Source organism: Hylobates moloch, unplaced genomic scaffold (genome assembly GCF_009828535.3).
Source record: "Hylobates moloch isolate HMO894 unplaced genomic scaffold, HMol_V3 SCAFFOLD_1, whole genome shotgun sequence".
In the NCBI taxonomy this organism is placed as follows: domain Eukaryota; kingdom Metazoa; phylum Chordata; class Mammalia; order Primates; family Hylobatidae; genus Hylobates; species Hylobates moloch.
The window spans coordinates 46588231-46609981 of record NW_026652276.1 but is presented as its reverse complement, the minus strand read 5'-3'; the positions used below and the strand labels follow the sequence as shown (position 1 = coordinate 46609981).

The window sequence follows — 21751 nt, the reverse complement described above, 5'->3', positions numbered from 1 at the left end:
ATCTTACTTCTCATCTGTATTTTCATATCTTATTTCAAATTGTGTATTTTAGTTATATTTAGTCAGGACATCATCACATTTGTTTGCCTCCAAAGGAGAGGTGATTAAGATAGCCTAGAAAAGAAGAATGATAAAAGGAACTGGGAAAGTTCAACTTAGAGAAAAGTAAAAGAGAGCTAACAGTATTTAGATTTTGAAGGGGCTTGTGGAAGGTGAAGTAATTAATTCTGATGGATGAGTAGAGAATAAAATATGGTGGGAGGGATGCCAACACAGAAGGGGCTGCAGGGAAACAAGAGTTGGCTAAGTAGATTACTGCAGAATAATTCAAAAGATGTGGTGGGGCTTGAATGAGGGTCATGGCAGAAGAAATAGGGGAGGAAAAGATGATTAAGGGAATTATTTAGATGGGAGAATCAAGAAGACTTCTTAGTTGATTAGATGTAAGACATGTAAGTATTTAAAAGTTCATCACTACAATAAATTAGATATTGCAAACTTTGTAAAGAAGTTTTAGAATTGCCAATTGAGCATCTCTAATGTGACAATCTAAGATCTGAAATGCTCCAGTGAGCTTTCCCTTTGACCATCACGTCAGTACTCAAGTTTCAGATTTTGGAACATTTCAGATTTCAGATAAACAAGTTTTTTGTTTTTTATAATTTGATATTTTTAATCTCATTTTGAACCTAAACTTACTGGTGCTTGTACATTTATTTTTGCAAAGAAAACTGATACAAGAATGGAGTCACCAAACTATGACAGCTTTTTTGTAAATTTGAAATTGTGGGAAGTAAAACACTGGAAGAACACCTTGGATGCAGGGAATGTACTCTAAATATTAGATAGTAAGGAATTCTCATCTATATCAGAGAAGGGAATCTGGCCAGATAAGTCAGGGCATCTGCTTTATGGTAAATAGGACAATAAGTAACCTAAGATGAAAAGGTTATGGCATTCTTTTGAAGAAAGGGAATTAGTGATACTTGAGTAGAATAGAGATTTGACAGTCTGCACAGAATAATCAACTGTTACAGCTTTCAAACCACAAGTTAAATAATACAGTAGATGTTGACTTGTTTCACAAGTTGGGGACCTTGAGGGTAATGATTTGCAAGCTTCTAAGAAAGTGGACAATCAGAACCAAAGCAATGAAACAAAATCTCAGCTGGTGTTTTCATTTTCTTTAATTTCTATATCCTTCTCATTGACTTTTGTACTATTGGCTCCTCCTTCCTTTTTTTCCTCCTTAACTCATGGTTGCTGGTTTTTTTTCTTCTCTTTAGGACTTGTCCATATCATTATTTTCCTGTGAATGTCTTAACTTTTCCCAGTTTCTGTTGGCTTAGTGGCTTACATTAACCATTCCTTCTCTTACTCTCTGTGCCAGGATTCAAGTGGGGAGTTCCGCTCTACTTGCCGTTTGCTAGAGTTGTTAACACTATTACATTAAAATTCAGCAGGCCACTGGATTAGGATGTGTAAGGCTGGAAAGTCCAAGAATACTTCATTCCCTGTCTGCATCTTAGTGCTTCTCCACATGGCTTCTCTTTCTAGGAGAGACCAATCTTCTTCATAGGATAGTGGCTGGCTTTCCTGAGCAAAAGCAAAAGCTTCCAGATCTCTATAAAGGTAGTTTTGGAAGTGGCACAGCATCACTTCTCCTGCATTCTATTGATCAAAACAAGTCAAAAGGCCAGCCAGAATTCCAGGGCAGGGGGGTAGATTCCATGTCCTCATGGGTGGAGCAGAATGCTGATACAGGGAGGAAGGAAGTTGATAGTGGCCATCTTTGAGATTACCTTATGCTCTACTAGCCATGCAAGTTTACTTATACAGCAGTTAGAAGACTTAAACATCTGAAACATAGTTAACAGCCTATAAACAAAACCAACAACAAAAAAATGCCATGCCAGTCAGTAAGCATCTCCCAGAGAAAACTTTTTTTCAACACTGTTCTAGAATAATTATTTGCTTTCTTAAATTAACATACATTAGAAGCAGAAATTTAAGTTGGAAGAGTTGTTAGTGGTAGTTACATTGATAAAAGAAGAAAGCAGTAAAAGCCAGACTGTGAAGACATACAATAAGAAAAATTTAAACCTAAACAATGAAGTACAATAATTAGTATTTGTAATTAATTAAGGACATTAAATTATGTTCTCCATCTAATTCCAAGGTGGTAAGAAAGGATGCTTGTCTTTACTATAAGACTACTAAGAGTCACTTACTGTGATAGGTCCTTTCATACATCACCTCGTTTAATCCTCATAAGAATGTTATTTTTACTTTTACAGATGAATATTCTTATATTCAATAAATTTAACAAACTTGCCTAAGTGTCAGATGGAAACTACAAACTTAAGATTCTCACTCAAATTTGACTCTCTTCTTTATGTCACATTCAAGGAAATATAGATTGCATTAAATATGAACAAAATTCAAACAAATACGCTTTAGTTTTTTGGAACTTTCTGTTACTTTACACTTTTGGATAAGAGATTTTACACATACGTGTTTCATTTGTTGCATCTAATAATTCAGTACTGTGTGCTCTGTTCTTAACTTCAAAGTAGATGAATGGAACCTCTTAGTTGAATGTTTAAAAAAAAAAAACAAATATAGTTGGATTTTTCATCTGTGGATTGCTTTACTCCCCAAAATTTTTTTTCATGCCCCTTTACAGTAATTTGTATATAAAGTTAACACCATTTTTACCTTTAGGTGTTAATGAGTCAATATTGTTGCTAATTGTGTCCTCACATTTTATACTAATATCAGATACTTTTTTTTTTTTTTTTTTTAGGGAAAACAGAAATGGTTTATGAAACAGAACACAGAAGAATCAACTATTGGAAGAAAGCTTTCAGATCACAAGTTAAACAATACACCAGATTCTGACTGGCTTCAACTCAAGCCTCTTGCCGGTAGACAGCAATTCTGACTCAAGACAAACTTTTTTCTTTTTTTTTTTCATTCAAATTTACATTTAATTTCTATTTACATTCATTCAATCTGAAATTAAATAATACAGTAAACTAAATACAAGATGAAAAGCAGAAAAGGTGTTACCCTCATAGCACTCCTAATAAGGCAGCTGAATAATTTATTTACTGATAGATGCAAAGCCAACTTGGGATAGGAGAAACAATAGTTTGAAGAGCAAATACATAGATGAACCTGTCTTTCAGATGTTATTCTAGATAATCCACTGAGATAATACTTGTGCTATAACGATAAGAATTACACAAGAAAAGTACTGTATTAATCAGCAACAGACCACAGGTTATGCGTGACAAAGACTTTTTTTTTTTTTTTTTTTAAGACAGTGTCTCGCTCTGTTGCCCAGGCTGGAGTGCAATAGCGCCATCTCGGCTCATTGCAAGCTCCGCCTCCTGGGTTCACGCCATTCTCCTGCCTCAGCCTCCCCAGTAGCTGGGACTACAGGCGCCCACCACCACACCTGGCTAATTTTTTTCTTTGTATTTTTAGTAGAGATGGGGTTTCACCCTGCTAGCCAGGATGGTCTTGATCTCCTGACCTTGTGATCCGCCCACCTTGGCCTCCCAAAGTGCTGGGATTACAGGAGTGAGCCACCGCTCCCGGCCGACAAATACTTTTATGATAGTTTGTCTAGCTTGCTAGTGTCTCCTCCTATGAAAAAAGGTAGATGTTTGGACATAGATGTTTTTGAGAAATTAGCCATTTTCAAAAGCTATTCTCCATAAATTCAGCATTTCTCATGGGAATAATCTTAGATCTAGCCCTTGTAAGCTAGGAGCCATATGAATAAATATTCAAAATAGGTCCTATATTAAATATATGATCCAAGGCTCAGAATATTAATACTATATAAGATGCATCTTGTTTATAATCATTTATTACCTGTGGTAAAGAATGTTGAATTTATAGAGTATCATAGATGCATTCTCCACCCCCCCCCTCAAATTATCTTCTGTCTCAAAAAATAGTATGGAAAAATCCCTCTTGAAAGATTCAAATTAGTTAAAAGCATAAAGGGGGAAAAAGCAACATAATTTTCCTAAAAATCTGATTCAAGTTCAATATTTAATACTTTACATAATTAATCGCTGCTGGTTTATAAATCCAAATTTAGTTATTCTGTAATGCTACAAACCTTTTTTTTTTTTTTTTGAGACGGAGTTTCGCTCTGTCACCCAGGCTGGAGTGCAGTGGCGCGATCTTGGCTCACTGCAAGCTCTACCTCCCAGGTTCATACCATTCTCCTGCCTCAGCCTCCCGAGTAGCTGGGACTACAGGCGCCCGCCACCACGCCCAGCTAATTTTTTGTGTTTTTAGTAGAGACGGAGTTTCACCGTATTAGCCAGGATGGTCTCGATCTCCTGACCTCGTGATTCGCCCACCTCGGCCTCCCAAAGTGCTGGGATTACAGGCGTGAGCCACCTCGCCTGGCAATGCTACAAACCTTATAATCAAATTAGTAAGCTTAAGTGATTATATTTTAATTAAAAAACAGCATGTATAAAATAAAAATGTTTCCTGTAATAGCCGATTTTAAAGAAAATAAGTGATGAGAAAAGCACTTAATCTCTTTTGTATACTTACCTGGTATAATCATAAAGAACTCTCTTAGAAATTCCAGACTAGTGGCTGGGTGCGGTGGCTCACACCTGTCATCCCAGCACTTTGGGAGGCCAAGGTGGGCGGATCAAGAGGTCAGGAGTTCAAGACCAGCCTGACCAATATGGTGAAACCTCATCTCTACTAAAAATACAAAAATTAGCCGGGTGTGGTGGCACACACCTGTAGTCCCAGTTACTCAGATGACTGAGGCAAGAGAATCGCTTGAACCTGGGAGGTGGAGGTTGCAGTGAGCCAAGATCGTGCCATTGCACTCCAGCCTGGGTGACAAGAGTGAGACTCCGTCTCAAAAAAAGAAACTCAAGACTAGTAATATTGACATCATCTTTTAAACTAGGCTTGAATTTTTACAAATAAATATAAATAAGCAATATTGCATAGGTGTGTGCTTTCTGTGACACTAATGTGATGCTTGACATGTTTCATAGTCGTAGTAGGGATATCCATTTATGAAATACAAGTTCTCAATAAACTTTCCACAGCATGGGAAATACATTTCACTTAATAAACGTGAAGTCAGAAAAACTTATCTATTTGTGTGGCTGGTAGGCATGCAATAAATGCTTTTTATGCAGAAAAGTTGCAGTGTTTGTCACTATTGCTGGCAGTACTAATTATGAAAACAGTTTAACTGGGGTGGTTATATCAGCCAGTCACAGTGTGCATGTTACTAGTAAATAGGACTGAGGAGGAATATTTTGGTGTATTAAGTTTCACTGGAATTTGGTCAGGCAGTCAACACTACAGTTAGTAAATGCATTTGAAAACAAGTGTCAGAGTATCACAAGCCATTTACTGCCTGAAATAATGCCCTTACATATCAGCATAGCTTTTTGGGTTCTGGCTTTTCAGACATCACAGATTGTCAGAGAACAAGGATCTGCACTTTAAGTACAATTCTGCTCTTTATCATTAAGCTAAATCTATAGCTTCTAATTTACCAGCTACAGTTAATAAAGTTCTCAGTAGGCTGCTGCAATAAGGGAGGAGGGGGTCTAGAGGGAGTGATTTTTTTAAAAAAAGGCTTTCTGTCCAAAGATGAGCTCTTATGGAACTTTTATCTTCATGCTTTCCAGTTTTTCTCCTCACTTTGCCTGCTTTTGATTTCAGTTCCTTCCCACTGACCTTGTCCAGAGCATCTTTTGAATCTCCCCCCAAACCCAATTTCTTCTTTGTGTGTGTATGTTTGTTTTGTTTTGTTTTGCTTATTTTTTATTGAACTCCAGAAATCATTTTTCTATTAGAATGGCTTCTAAATAATTTTAGGGAAATATATTTATTTAAGAATTCTAAAAGACATTCACTTAAGAAATGTTCATTGCACTGCTATTCTGTCTAGGTTTAAATTAGCAAATATCCATGCATTTAATTGTTGATAAAGCATATCCTTTGCTATAAATACAGGAACTGATGACTCAGTTGTTTCTGAAGATCGACTTAATGAAACTGAACTGACAGATTTAGAAGGCCAACAAGAATCCCCTCCTAAAAATTACCTTTGTATAGAAGAGGAGAAAATCATAGACCATTCTCACAGTGATGGATTACATACCATTCATGAGCACGATCTCCATGCTGCTGCACATAACCACCACAGCGAGAACAAAACTGTGCTGAGGAAGCATAATCACCAGTGGCACCATAAGCATTCTCATCATTCCCATGGCCCCTGTCATTCTGGATCTGATCTGAAAGAAACAGGAATAGCTAATATAGCCTGGATGGTGATCATGGGGGATGGCATCCACAACTTCAGTGATGGGCTTGCAATTGGTAAGTGGACTGGAAACGACTGTCTGTGCTAATCTTATGGACTATAATATGTACGATTAAATTTGGCTAGAGCTTAACAAATATACGGTTATGTATCACTCTGGTCAGTTGATTTTTCTCAAAGGCTACAGTTTTGTGTTCAGTTGTTACATTTAGAGGTGTAAGGGTATAATTTAGTGGGGTTTTTTTGAACATGTAAACAAATGTCTATAGTATATTTCTTTAATAACTTGATTTCTCAAAGTACAGTTACCATATTAAAAAAGCTGCTTAACATTATATTTTCAAATGCATTTACATATCCCTGAAAGAGAACAGTTTAATTTCAATCTTAGGTTTAATAAATTTGCCATATCTTTGAAAAGGCAAAAAAAAAAAAAATTTACAACATTGAAAATTCATTGTACTAAATTCAAATATATTAGTATCTTGCTAAAGTAAACTGATATTACCAGTTAAAGAGAACATTAAGTGTGATCAATACATAATTTTCTTTGAGATCCAGACTCTTTTAGCACCCAGAAGTAAGCGGAGACCATGTTTTTGAATTTACAGTAGCTGTTTTGTTTTGTTTTTTTTTTTAAATAGAGACAGTCTAGATATGCTTCCCAGGCTGGTCTTGAACTCCAGGCCTCAAGCAATCCTTCTGCCTCAGCCTCCCAAAGTGCTAGGATTACAGGCATGAGCCACCATGCTCAGCCTATAGTAGCTGTTAATACTAAAGAATAAATAATTCTGCCAGTAGACCTAGATGCATTTATAAATCAGACCTCAGTCCTCAACACTACCAGACAAGTAATACTTTGTGCCATTTATTTTCTAGGTCTAGAAAAGTTTTGATAAGGATGTTAGCCATTTAAATCCCTATGAAGATCAATGTGAGAGAGCAAGTACAATCTTAGACTTATAAGACTTAAAGTTGACCATCAAACCACTACTTTGAAGTTCTGAAAATTATTACTATTCCCGAGATATTAGTGAGTTGGAAGGCTATAAAAATAGAGAATTAAATTCAATATGGAATATTGCTTTTATTGAATAGCTATTTATCTAGTTGTCACATACCTATTATACCCCACTATATATTCAAAAACTATAGTGTGTAAGATAAGTGAGTCACTCATATATTAAGAAATTAATTTAGATAGACAAAAGAAACTGCATCTGTCATTAATGAAAATGTGAAGAGTTAAGATCAGCAAATCTCACTTGTTTTTTTTCTTATCTTCCTCAGGTGCAGCTTTCAGTGCTGGATTGACAGGAGGAATCAGTACTTCTATAGCCGTCTTCTGTCATGAACTGCCACATGAATTAGGTAATATAACCTTAAAAATTTTACCAGATTTCATCAAATCTAAGACTTCCTTAATTGTAATTGCATTCAAATTTCAGAGATGTTCAAGCATAAAAAAATGGCTGATGGCAACTGTAGTGTCAGTAATTGTAAGATATTTCATGATGTTAAAATATGAAAAAAAAAATGCTCCTTAAGATTGATGAAATATTTCTGTGTGTTTTCCTTTGCATTCAATAACATAGTTCTACTGTTATAATGAAGATTATAGATTATGACTGGTTCACTAAATATAACTTTTAAAAAGAAATATTTCCTAATTTAAATGCCACATTTTGCTGTTAATCTACTTTTATTTCATATACCATGTAGATTATATTTTTAAAAGAATCAGGGTAAAGTTTGCAATTACATAATTGAAAGTTGTCCTAGATGTACTTAAGGCAGTCTTTCTTCATAAATAATAGAAAGTTAATATTGATGTTCAAAAATGTTACCTGGATGGTTATTAAAGATAGGGTTGTGTTCTTAACTTGGTTACTAACCAGCACTGAGGTTTTAGAGTAATCATTTATTTCCAAAGCTCTTATTTTATCTATGAAGTAAGAAGGTTGGATGATTTCTGTTTCCATTTTATATATTTTAATATTATAATCTTAATACCCAAAAATCTAGTATGTGTTTCTTATGTGATTTTGGTAGAATGGAGCTGAATACTCAAAAAATAATCTTTAAAAACCTATATTTTTCTTTTTTCATTTAAAAAATATTTTCTTGTTTATTGATACACTTTCAACTATAGTAATCATATATATTATGTTGGACTTCATTCTTTTTTTTTTTGAAGGCATTTCCTATTTGCCCTTAGAAATGAGCGCTAGAAATGAGCTGCATTTTTTTTTTCTAAAAGAGAAATGGGTTACTTCCTCCTCACTTTGATTTGCTTTCCTGATACATCCCTTATGTTTCTTACCTTATGTTACTTATTATTATGTTTTAAAACTCTCCATCCTGATTACGATGAGTTAATTTAATCTGTTGTTTCTGCCCAGTACTCAGAAATGTGCTTTCACCATATTTTACATATTTAGCACCTATTATTGGACACAGCACGTGGCCTTTAATTTCGTCCCGTCACAGATAGTAGTGCATTGAACATTTCTAGACTTGATACCTGTCGACTTCTCTGAGATTTACACTCAGAAACAGAATTGACAGGTCTAGGGTATGCATGCTAAAGCAGTATGATTTCCAAACAGCAATATCTGAAAGTTCTTGTTGCCACAACCCTCCCAGCACTTGGCATTAACTTTCTTTTTTTTTTTTTCCTTTTTTTTTTTCTTTGAGACAGTCTTGCTCTGCTGCCCAGGCTGGAGTGCAGTGGCGTGATCTCGACTTACTTCAGCCTCCATCCCCCAGGTTCAAGCGATTCTCATGCCTCAGCCTCCCAAGTAGCTGGGACTACAGGCATGCGCCACCACGCCGGGCTAATTTTGTTGTTGTTGTTGTTTTTGTTTGTTTTTTTTTTTTTTTTGAGACCGAGTTTCACTCTTGTTGCCCAGGATGGAGTACAATGGTATGATCTCAGCTCACCCCAACCTCCGCCTCCCAGGTTCAAGTGATTCTCCTGCCTCAGCCTCCCAAGTAGCTGGGATTACAGGCTTGCGCCACCACGCCTGGCTAATTTTGTATTTTTAGTAGAGACAGGGTTTCTCCATGTTGGTCAGGCTGGTCTCGAACTCCCAACCTCAGGTGATCTGCCTGCTTCGGCCTCCCAAAGTCCTGGGATTACAGGCATGAGCCACTGCGCCTGGCCATAATTTTTGTATTTTTAGTAGAGACAGGGTTTCGCCATGTTGGCCAGGCTGGTTTTGAACTCCTGACCTCAGCCTGCCAAAGTGCCGAGATTACAGGTGTGAGCCACTGCACCTGGCCTTAACTTTCACTTTTTTACCAAGGTAATGGATATAAACCATTTCTTTTTATTTTAGTTGGTATTTATTGGTTTGCCAATTTAGTTTCTCTCCACATGCAATACTGCTTTGGTTTTCTTCTTTTATAAATTAAAAAACAGTAGCTTAAGATGTAAATATTCATTCACATGGAAAATATCTGAGGGAAATGGAGATGGCATTAATTTGAAAGAAAAAATACTAATGTCACCTTTGGAATATGCAAGGGATTTTTTCATGTGTTTTCTAATTTAATTTTTCTGAAAACTCACCTGGCTATGAAATGTCTGTATTTGTGCGTAATTGTCTTGATTTGTAGTATTTGCTCATTTTGAATAGAACTTATCATGTAATTTTCTTGAAAAGTCAGTAACTTCTTACATAAAGCAGTAGAAATATATTAGTGCATACTTGGTGCTAATTCCTTGGGGCTTGATTCTGTATGGTTTCATTTACCTTGCCAACTTCAGACACATAATCTTACTTCTTGTTCATGCCCATTATCCTTTATCCAGACCAAGTCATCACTGCCTTTGTGGTGTTTTTGCTTAGACAGTTTCCATAGTCTTTATATCTCTGGTTTTATTCTGTGGTAGTATATCATTGCCAGATATATCTGCTTAAATGTGATGTTCTTATGTAATTAAAGTCTTCCAGTAGCTTTCCTGACATATAAAATAGAGCTGGATTTTATTAGTTACATTTTTTTTCCCCCTGTAACAGGGTCTCCCTCTGTTGCCCAGGCTGGAGTGCAGTGGCTTGATCACGGCTCAGTGCAGCCTTGACCTCCTGGGCTCAAATGATCCTTCTACCTTGGCCTCCTGAGTAGCTGGGACTACAGGCATGCACCACCATGCCCAGCTAATTTTTGTATTTTTGATAGATAGGGTGTTGTGATGTTGCCCAAGCTGGTCTTGAACTCCTGGGCTCAAGTGATCCACCTCCCTCAACCTCCTAAAGAATTACAGGTGTGAGCCACCACGCCCAGCTATGAGTCACACTTTCAATGACCTTCACTTCTTCTCTCTACCTACCTTTTTAGGGTTACCTGCAGTACATCCTGTTACATGTTTTTCATTTCAACTAAATGCAATTCACCAAATGTGTAGTGTGGGTGCCTGAATCTGTTTCCTTGTTTATACCATTCTCCTACATGGCTGGCCCAAATACTTGTATTCCTAGTTTATCATGTTAAGAATCTTCAACTTTATTACCATCTTTTACCTCATGCCTTGGATTACTGTTTCCTCTAAATTTTATTGTTTGCTTTCTCGGGGTCCTTCACCCATTTTCTTGTTAGATGCCGTATTTCTTAAACTGTAGTTTTTTAATGCACAGATACTATGTCTTATACTGTCCTCTATCACATACTGCTGTTAGCCTAACTCCACAAATCAAGGCTATCAGTTTTTATATATGAGTAACATGTTGCCTCATATTTAATCTTTCACTTAAAACTATTTTTAGTAACAGACTTAGATAATCATACATACACCTCCATAATATACTAGAAAAACCTCCAACTTTCCTTCCTGTTCATCTACCCACTACCCAATAAATGGAGTGTCAGGCTACTTCAAGTGTGGTTTTATTGAATTGCCCTAACCTTGAAGGATTCACTCAGACACAGAATTGAAAACAAGTTGGAGATTAAGGATGATTACCTTCTTACCACCCTTTTTCTGTCTGCAATTTCTCATTGAAGGAGTGACACACAAGGGCTGATAACCACATGTAGAACAAATGCATTAGATACATTAATAGCTAGGTAAGCCCTTGATACCCAATGCAGAGCTCTGGTAGAAAACGGGAGCGGAGAACTCTTCTTGGACCAGGACCCCCTAGTGAGTCATTCAGACCTCAGATGTCTACCTGTTTTATCCCACAAATCAGAGGTTGAGATGTTGCTACTGCTATGAGAAGTAATGTCAAGCCAGAGTATACTGAATTTTGCCAGAGGGAAAGGAGTGGGCTTTAAGAAAATGTGCATTTTTTGGCCGGGTGCGGTGGCTCATGCTTGTAATCCCAGCATTCTGGGAGGCCGAGGTGGGCGAATCATGAGGTCAGGAGATCGAGACCACGGTGAAACCCCGTCTCTACTAAAAATACAAAAAATTAGTCGGGCGTGGTGGCGGGTGCCTGTAGTCCCAGCTACTCGGAGAGGCTGAGGCAGGAGAATGGCGTGACCCCAGGAGGCGGAGCTTGCAGTGAGCCGAGATTGTGCCACTGCACTCCAGCCTGGGCGACAGAGCGAGACTCCGTCTCAAAAAAAAAAAAAAAAGAAAATGTGCATTTTTACTAATGTTAAATTGACATAAACTATACCATACTCTAGCTGGATAGGCTACTAGGGAAGAAACAGTGTAAAGAAATGACCTAGCTTCTTCTTCTGGAGGTGACAGAAAGGGCTCTGGTCCTTGTATCTATCAACAAGTTAAGAAGTGGTCTAGGAACCATAAATAAAGGAAGTAAAAATATGATTGTGGAGCCTAGTTTTTGCCTTAAGGCACAGCAAAGGGCACTTTTGTACAATAGGACCAGGTCAGTGTCCCTACTCTGATCAGATCATCTATTTTTACTCGGAGAGGAACAGGATGTGGAGAAAGGCATACAAGCTTCTTCCTCAGAACTCCCAAGCACAGGGAAATTCATTCCTCTACAGGTTGAGTTAGAAGCATGGCAGATACAGCCAGGGAGAAGTCCACTTCCCACTTTCTAGGTTAAGATGTTGGCAAAGCAGTAGAGTATGTCACATTTCAGGATAATTTATTTGATCTAAAACCTATTTTGCCCTGTTACATTTTTTATTATGAATTCTTAAAACAATTCTGAGATTTCCATACTGACCTCAGACCCTTGGAGGAAAAACATGTTTTCCAATTACATCGCAATACATTGGAGACCGACCCTTAGTTGGTAATTCCAAGTTCTTGTGTTCCGTTTCTGAACAGACTGCTGTTTTTCCAGTGGTATATTCATTGAGACACAGAATTGAAAACAAGTTGTTTTAGAGACTAATGATGGTTACCTTCTTACCACCTACCCCTTTTTCTCTCTGCAGTTTCTGCAGGTGTTTTTTGTAGTTGTGTTTAGGAATGTGATAGGTAAAAACATATCCTTAGTACCATAGAATAACATATAGTTCAGGGAATTTGACTCTAAGAGACATGAAGAAATTGAAAGCATTTGAGGAAATAGCAAACTCACATCTCATTTTGTGTTTGCTCTCTGGTGTGGTAGTGGGTTAAATTGCCTGAATTATTAAGTCACTACTGTCTTTTCTGTGTTTGCCAAACTTACGTAGCTGAATTTAAGTTACAATACGACTTTGTCTTATCTCTTCACTTTTTTCCACCTTCCTTCAATAAGGAACTGTATAAGCATTTGAAGAATAATTTACATAAAAGCCTGTAGTAGGGGGAGGCCATCTATAGGGGATATAATGTTGGGGACCATCCAGAGGGCAGGAGGAAGACAGCCGTTTCCAGGTTTGAACTCAGGACAGATCAACCACCTGGGTGTCGTCTGCACTCTCAGAACGGCCCCAGAGTCTTAGACTCCACCAGGGTTTCACAGACTCCTGCCTGAATTCTGAGACTCCCACAGAGAGGCTTTTGACTGTGGATAGATGCAGAATTATTCTTGTGGATGTTGGGTTATGAGTGGGTCACCTTCCATTTTGACATCTTGTTCTATCACAATTTCCCAAACTTTCTTCTTGATGTTGAGTAATGTGTTTCAGCTTCAAGGAAATAACATTTTGATAAAAAAAATATATATATATATAGCCATGGGGCAAGGGTTAGAAAACTTACCTATTGGGTACTGGGTACTATTGTGTAGTATACCAGGGTGAGCAGTCATACCCCCACACCTCAGCATCACATACTATACCTCTGTAATAATCCTGTACATGTACCCCTTGCTTCTAAAATAAAAGTTGAAAAAGAAAAAATATGTAGCCATATTATTAAGTCTCAATTAAGAGAGGTTATAGTGTTGTACATTTTTCCTTTCTCTCAAATTAAGGATTACATAGAAATTTAAAATAAGATTTTCATAATGTGTTAAATTATCCATAGGAAATTGAACATTCATTGTATACATGTATGTAGAATTTTAATGTGTATACAACCATTATTTAAGACAAGAATAAAGAACCTTAAAATATATACATGTTTTAAAAAGTCTCAATAGTGGATGTTAACAGATGTTAACATCTATAGCATTGGATCTCATTAGTTTAACAGCTTTGGCAGGCACACCTCATTCATTGTGCTAATGATATCCTTTGTCAGCAGGAAGGAAAGAATATTGATTTATCAAAAGATGAATAGATTTGCATGTTTAGTATAAATCCCTGCTGTGAGGATTCCTTTGACTTAGTTTTAAAATGTTTATACAGGTTCTCACTGAGAAGGGAAATGAGGAAAAAGAAAAACATGCAGATACCTTTGAGAATTTATAACCTGAGATAAGACTACAACCAAGATAGATTTTAAAATGAAATAATTCACTTGATACAAAGATAATTATACAAAAATCATTTGTATTGCTATATACTAGTAATCAACAGTTGAAAATTAAAATTTTAAAAAGGATCTACTTATAATAGCATCAAAAACATGTAATATTTAGCTTAAATCTAACAATATGCATAGACCTACAAATCATCAATAAAAGAAACCAAAGGAGACTTAAATGAAGAGCTATGCCAGGTTCAGGGACCAGAAGACTATTGTTAAGGTGTTAATTTCTTCCTATAGACACAGTGCATTCTCAGTAAAAAATCCAGCAGGCTTTTTTGCAGAGATGAACAGCTTTTTAAACATTTTATATGGAAAGGGGAAGGAACTTGAATAGCCAGTAGAATTTTGGAAAAGGGCAGCAAAGTTGATTTAAGATTTACTATAAAGCCACCGTAATCAAAACAGTTGGAATTGGTGAAAGAGTAGACACATAAAGCAATGGAACAAAGCAAAGAGTCCTCATATATATGGCAGTTTATCTTCAACAAAAGTACAAAGAAAATTCCATGGTGAAAGGATGGGATAGTATTTTCGACAAAGAGCGCTGTAACAGTTGGACATCTACATGCAATTCAAAAAAAAAAAAGGAAGAAAGAAAAATACTTTTGACCCATATCTCACTATAGAAAAAACAATGAACTCAAAGTAGGTAATCTAAATGGAGACTCTTAAAAATAGAAGAAAATGTAGAATATCTCTGTGTCTTTGGGTTAGGCAAAGTATTCTTAGATACAGCACTAAGAGCATGCTCCATTAGGGAAAACAGTCATAAAATACACTTCTTACAAATTAAAAACTCTTCACAAAAGACAGTTAACAAAAAGGCAAGCCACAAACTGGGACAAAATATTTGGACAATACATATCCGACAAAAGACTTCAATCATAGTAAAACAGCCCAACAAAATAAAATAGACAAAAAGACTTGAACAAACGTTTCACTGAAGAAAGTATACAGATGAGATTTGAGATGCTGGATTGCAAATTATGGGCTGTCAAGGATGTGGAACAGCTAGAGCTTCTATACATTGCTGGTGGGGATGCAATTTCTTATAAAATTAGAAATATGCTTAACTGTATGGCCCAATGACCCCACTTAATAGGTGTCTGGCCAAGAGAAATGAAAACTTATGTTGACACAAAGGCCTGTTTATGAATGTGTACAGTGGCTTTCTTCATAATTGCCAAAAACTGTGAACAACCTAAATGTTCTTTCTAGTGAATATAGATAAATAAACTATGCTTCATCTATGGAATATTACTGAGCAATAAAATAATTTTCTGATATACACAGTAACATGAATGAGTCTTACATGCATTATTCTAAGTGAACAAAATCTAAACTTGAAAGACTACATACTGTGTGCTTCCATTTAGATGATGTTCTGGTAAAGGCAAAATTATAGCAACAGAAAGCAGATTGTTGGTTGCCTAAGGGCAAGTGGCCTAAAAAAATTTTGGAAGGGTAATGAAACAGTTCTAGAGTTTAATGGTGTTTATGGTTATAGGGTGTATGTGTTTGTCCAAATTCATAGAAGTCTACATTTTAAAAAAATGAAATAATTGTGTAATTATATCACAGTTTATAAAAATATTAAATGAAAATAGTTCACCTTCGATCTTGATTAGTTAATTCATGCTGTTTGGTTGTTACTTAGGAAGGAACTTAAACCATCTTGCTATCCAGTAATATTAGAGAAGGCAACAAAGTTGATGTATTTTGTACCCATGACACCATTGTTCGTTGAGTATTAAATAATGCTCATTTTTAAACGCATTATTAAATTATAAAAGGAAGCAATGCATTTTGCAACCTAAAAGACACTTCTGTAGTCTCAGTTTGTTTTACGTAACCTGCTAAATGAAATTGCCTCTTTAGCACAGTTGGTGTGTGATTTATTGAAAACAAGAAGAGGAAATTTGTCAGGGAAGTTAGGGAGCTCTTTCCACAGAGAAAAAGCTGAGAAAGACTGGAGAAAATTAAACAAAACTCCAGGAGAGAGAAGAGATAAAAGCTGATATTAAATCCAGGTCTCAGCAGGATAATTAAGGTATTTAGGATCAGAGGAGAAAAGATGTAAGGAGAATAGCATTAGGTGAAAACTGGACAATTACAACTTAGAAACCATTGGTAAATCTCCTTAGGTATATTATCTTAACTTTCCAAAATAATGCTGCAGTGTTTAGTTTGTAGCAATTTGTTGGAAGGTAATATACCTTGCAGTAATTTCTTTATTGTTAACTTCTCCTTGTTATAGACTGTGACCTTGTAACCATGAGAGGTATAGAAGAACAGATCATGTATTTTTAGATATGTAGCTGTTAAGATCCTTTCTTAAGGGAAAGAAACAAGCCCAGTCAGTATTCTGTATAGCACCTTGCATATGCTGAGTGTTCAATAATTGATTAGATGTTTGTTCATGTAGTAACTGAAACAAAACTATTATAGTAAGTAAAGCTAATGGGTTTTTTTCTTTCATACCTCTTCAAGGTGGAAGAAACTATTGCTTTTGACCCATTAGCTTCAATACTGTTGTCTCTAGCATCATTTTGCCCTTCCACTGACACTTCTCTGAGCAATATTTTTTTCCCCCTAATGTTCCAACTTCACTTTTTTCATAGGCACTAGTCAAGCTTGCAGATAATGTTCCAACTTTAGACAGATGAATAAGAAAAGTGCCTTTCTTCTTAATTGGGAGGGAGGGGGTGGCAGGAGGAGAGTCCATTGAGGATCCTTAGAAAAACATTTCAGTATTTTCCCTCCTGTGAGTTTTTGTCTTACATCAGCTCTGTGGTCATGGATGATTTCACAGTCACCAATGTCACCATTCTTCATCATCACAGTTAGAAACAGACTTTGGAGCATGGCTTAATAAGAACCTGGCATTTACTCTATTTTCAGCATTGTTGATGCTCTTCGGAGCCTCAGCCAGACATTTATGTGCATCATTGTAGAAGCATGGAAAAGTGGTAGGAAGAGCTCTTCATTCTTATTACATTTTTAGAATTTTCAGGATTAAAGATTTTCTTTCTGGGAAAAAAAAAATAAATGTAACCATAGCATAAAATATACTTAAAGCACCTGTTACCTCTGTTCTTCCTTAGACCATTTCCCTTTGAAGAAAGGGTAGAAGTTCTAGCAGGGAGGTCTTGATTGTTGGTTACAAGAAGAGTGGTGACCGTGTTTTTTTCTTTTGTAAAAATTTTACATTTAAGTTATACAGTAGAATTGACTTTTTTGTGAGTATAGTTCTTTGAATTTTAACATATATATAGATTTCTGTAATCACTGCCACCATCAGGATCAGCGTAGCTTTGTCACCCCCAACAACCCCTGCCTCGTGCTCTTCCTTTAGAGTCACAGCTCTCCACCATCTCTGTCCCCTGGCAACCACTAATTGTTCTTCATTATTATAGTTTTGTCTGTTTCACAATAGATGAATAACCTTTCAGATGGTCTTCTTTCAGTATCATGCCTTTGAGATTCATCCAAGTTTTTGCATGCATTGTGGTTTAATAAGTAAAATATTTTATATATCACATAAAATGTTTTTATTAAAAGTGTGTATCTTTTTAATGCTGATTTTGTTTTCTCCATTCAGATTTGTGTTTTAAATCCTGTGGTTTTAAAACATTCCCATTGTTTCTTAATTGCAGGTGATTTTGCAGTTCTTCTTAAAGCAGGCATGACTGTAAAGCAAGCAATTGTATACAACCTCCTCTCTGCCATGATGGCTTACATAGGCATGCTCATAGGCACAGCTGTGGGTCAGTATGCCAATAATATCACACTTTGGATCTTTGCAGTCACTGCAGGCATGTTCCTCTATGTAGCCTTGGTGGATATGGTAAGATACTTTATATTTTTTTATGGTACTAAACCTGCAAATGAAAGAAATCCTTGGAAGTGGTTTGAAGCCAAACTATTTTTAAAAATATAACTCATTTTAAAGACATAATATCCTAAATAATCTCCTAAGGAAAGACATTTAAGTAGGAGGTTTCCTTTTATGGAAACCAGTTGAGTTGCTGAAAATATCTGTCCAAATGATGTTACTATTTAATCATTAGTAGTAGAGTTAGAATTACAGAATTATACTACTTTAAAGACTTTGTAATATTGGTGTAGAAGTGTTGTATTTTTGTTAGCAAAATTAATTTTTTGAGTTTGTTTTATGGCAAACAGGAGAGAAATACTATTCCTGTTAGGTAAGCCAGTCTTCTGGAAGGAAGTGATATATATTCCATAGGGTTTATGTAATTTCTCTTATTTCTAAATTTAGCTTAAAGTTAAATGTAAATGCTAACCATTTGTTTTATTTTGATTTTACTTTAATACCCCAAATATGTTAGACAGTGTATTTACAGAACTAGCAATTAGGTTTTTTGGTTGATTGTTTAGATATGACATTTACTCTTTTTTTCTGGTAAGATCATCACAGTCTTATTTCAAAATTATGCAGCCTTTTTTTTTTATGAGATAGGGTCTCACTCTGTTGCCTAGGCTGGAGTACAATGGCATGAATATGACTCACTGCAGCCTCGACCTCCTGGGCTCAAGCAATCCTCCTGCCTCAGCCCCTGAGTGGCTAGGACTACACGTGCCTGCCACCACAGCCAGCAAAAATAATTTTTTCTTTACTTTTTTTTTTTTTTTTTTTATAGAGATAGGGTCTTGCTGTGTTGCCCAGGCTGGTCTCAAACTCCTGGGCCCAAGCAGTCCTCCTGCCCCAGCCTCTCAAAGTTTGGGATTACAAATGTGAGCTACCACACCCGGCCCAGCCTAAATTTTTAATCACAGAATTAATGCCTATTTATCATAGAAGGTTTCGAAAATGTAAACAATTGTTTCTTTTTGTTGACAAAGTTACCTAGGAATAGTCATCTTCCCTGCTGACTTTTAATATCTCATATCCTATTCTCACCCTCAGCTGATAACCTTGCTTCTGATTTCATGGGGAACACTGAAGCCATCAATCCACAAGTTCTCATCATCACTTCTGCTTACCTTCTCTATCTATGCCCATTTACATTCTTTCCTGTTACCAAAAGGAAACTTCCCAGCTGGTGCTCCTGCAAACTGTTCCCTAGAACTGATCCCCTCGTGCTAACTCCCTTAAGTTCTCCTTTCTCTTTCCCACACCATTTCCCCCCTTCTGCTGGATTATTTCTATTAGCCTATAAACCTCATATTACTTGTCCCTTCTTAAAAAGGTGGGGGACCTCTCTTAGTTCCAACTTCCCCTTTAGCTATCATCCTATTGCTGCTCTCTTTTAGGACATTTTCATTGGTTTGTTTTGTTTCGGGTTATTTTTTGAGACAGGGTCTCACTCTGTTACCCAGGCTGGAATGCAATGGTGCAATCATAGTTCACTGCAGCCTCGACTCCCCACGCTCAAGTGATCCTCCTGCCTCTACCTCCTGAGTAGCTGGGGCCACAGGTGCACACCACCATGCCTAAATTTTTTTTTTTTTTGTAGACCTGGAGTCTCACTGTGTTGCCCAGGCTGGTCTTGAATGCCCGGCCTCAAACAATGCTCCAGCCTCAGCCTTCCAAAGTGCTAAGATTATAGCCAGCCAGCCATGCCCTGCCCATTGTTTATTTTTAAATTTTCCTCTTTTTTTGAGCCAAACCTAAGCAGGTTTTCCCCCAGACTTTTCTGCCAGAACTGCTTTTGTAAAATTAACCATTGACCATGGCATCGCTAAGTCTGCTAGTCATTTTCCAGTCTTCATTTTTCTTGTCATAACAGCAGAACTTGACAGTTGGTCATTCTCTTTTCTTTGAAATGCTTTTGTGTCAGTAGGCTTCTGTTTGTTTATGTTTGTTGTGAGATAGTCTTGCTCTGTTGCCTAGACTGGAGTATAGTGGCATGATCTCAGCTCGCTACAACCTCCGCCTCCTGGGTTCAAGCGATTTTCATGCCTCAGCCACCCAAGTAGCTGCAATGACAGGCATGTGCCATCACGCCCAGTCTTTTGTCAGTAGGTTTCTATAATACCACAATTTCCTGGTCTTTTCTCCACCTTGCTAGCTTTTCTCAGACTCTTTACCGGATCCTCCTCTTCTCCCCCTGCCTCTAAATGTTGGCAAAAGATATAAGTAATTTCATCTAGTTTCATGGCTTTAAATGTTTGTTGGCTGATAATTCCTAAATTCGTATCTTTAGTATAGGCCTTTAACTCCAGACTAATCCAACTGTACTTGAATGTCTAAAAGGCACTGTGCACTTGACATGTTCAGAACAGCTCTTGACATTGCCACCACTACTCCTTGACCAGCCTGTCTTGTAGAATTCTCCATCTCAGAAATGATGATACCTCTATTCTCCTAGTTGCTCAAAAAGCCTGAGTGTCATCCTTTGACTCAACTTTTTGCCCTCCCACATCTTGTTTGCCAGAAAGTCCTGAGGCCTCTTTCGCCTAACCACCTGTACCCTCATCATTTTCATCCAAGCCACCACCATCTTTCTCTTTTTAACTGCTCTTCCTGCTCTGTCCTTGTCCTGCCTTCCAACTCTGTATCAGCTCAACTAGAGCGATCCTTTTAAGCCATATAGATCACATCATCCCATTTGTGTGCTTCACATTGTGGTTTTTCACACCATTCAGAGTAAAAGTCCTAAAGTTCTTTCTTTGACTTGCAAAGTTTTTCATCATCCTTGAACATTTCCACTCCCTTGTCCTCCTTAGTTTTCCTATCCTTACTTCAGATCCTCCCACTCTCCCCAAGGGACACTCTGCGTCAGGGCTGTGGCACTTGCTGATGACCCCTCCGGAATAGTTTTCCTGCAGACATCCTCATAGCTAGCTCCTGCTTAAGAGGCATCTTATCTAAAATTTAAATCTCCCCTTCAACATTTCATATCCTCTATCCCTGCTTTACTTTTTCTCCTTTGTACATGTGTCTCAACCTATTAACACCATTTTACTTATTTATCGTGTTCATTGTCTTCCCCACTAAGATGTCAGCTCTGGGAGGACAGGCATTTTTGTCTTATTTTATATACTGCTGGAAATTTATAGTTAGTATTTCCTTACATCTGTAACACTAGAAAGTTACAGATACAAGAATGAGTCTTTACAGAAAGGATTTACAGTTTAATGAAGAAGAAAAGTAGTCATAATTACAGTTATTTTGATATGTGTTATGATAGAGTTTCGCACGATGTTCGTGGAACTACAGAGAGGCTGGCTAAAAAGTTAGGGAATAGAAAGTTTTTATGTCAAAAAATCCGAGCTGAGTCCTAAAGAATGGAGTTTATTAGAAGCAAGGGGAAGAGTCGTAGGAGGAAGCTGAATGATTCATAACATCATTCCTTTGAACAGTAAGTCTATAGCTAGGACTATATTCCTGAGGAAATAACATGACTACTCGTGATAAAACAAGCAAACAAAAATAAAACCTCACTACTTGGTTCTTTGCAGTAGTATTTATAATGTCACAATTATATTGGAAACACTCTAAATGTTCAAGAGAAAGGGAAGAAACTACCCACATATATTTTGTGAGATTTTAACAACACAGAAATTGGGTATTTTCTAATGTTAAGTAGGAAAAAATGGATCCATATTGTTAT

The 21751-nt window shown here is 36.8% G+C and overlaps 1 protein-coding gene across 8 annotated transcripts in view; it reads left to right on the top strand.

The window, feature by feature from the left end:
- SLC39A10 (solute carrier family 39 member 10) overlaps positions 1–21751 on the top strand; it is a 133366-nt gene that overhangs the window by 106088 nt on the left and 5527 nt on the right. For all 8 annotated transcript variants that reach the window (XM_058440042.1, XM_032755102.2, XM_032755100.2 and 5 more), the window contains 4 exons: positions 2807–2927; positions 6028–6396; positions 7631–7711; positions 17828–18018. In XM_058440042.1, coding sequence (XP_058296025.1) covers positions 2807–2927; positions 6028–6396; positions 7631–7711; positions 17828–18018 — 762 coding nt within the window. The remainder of the gene's footprint in view (positions 1–2806; positions 2928–6027; positions 6397–7630; positions 7712–17827; positions 18019–21751) is intronic.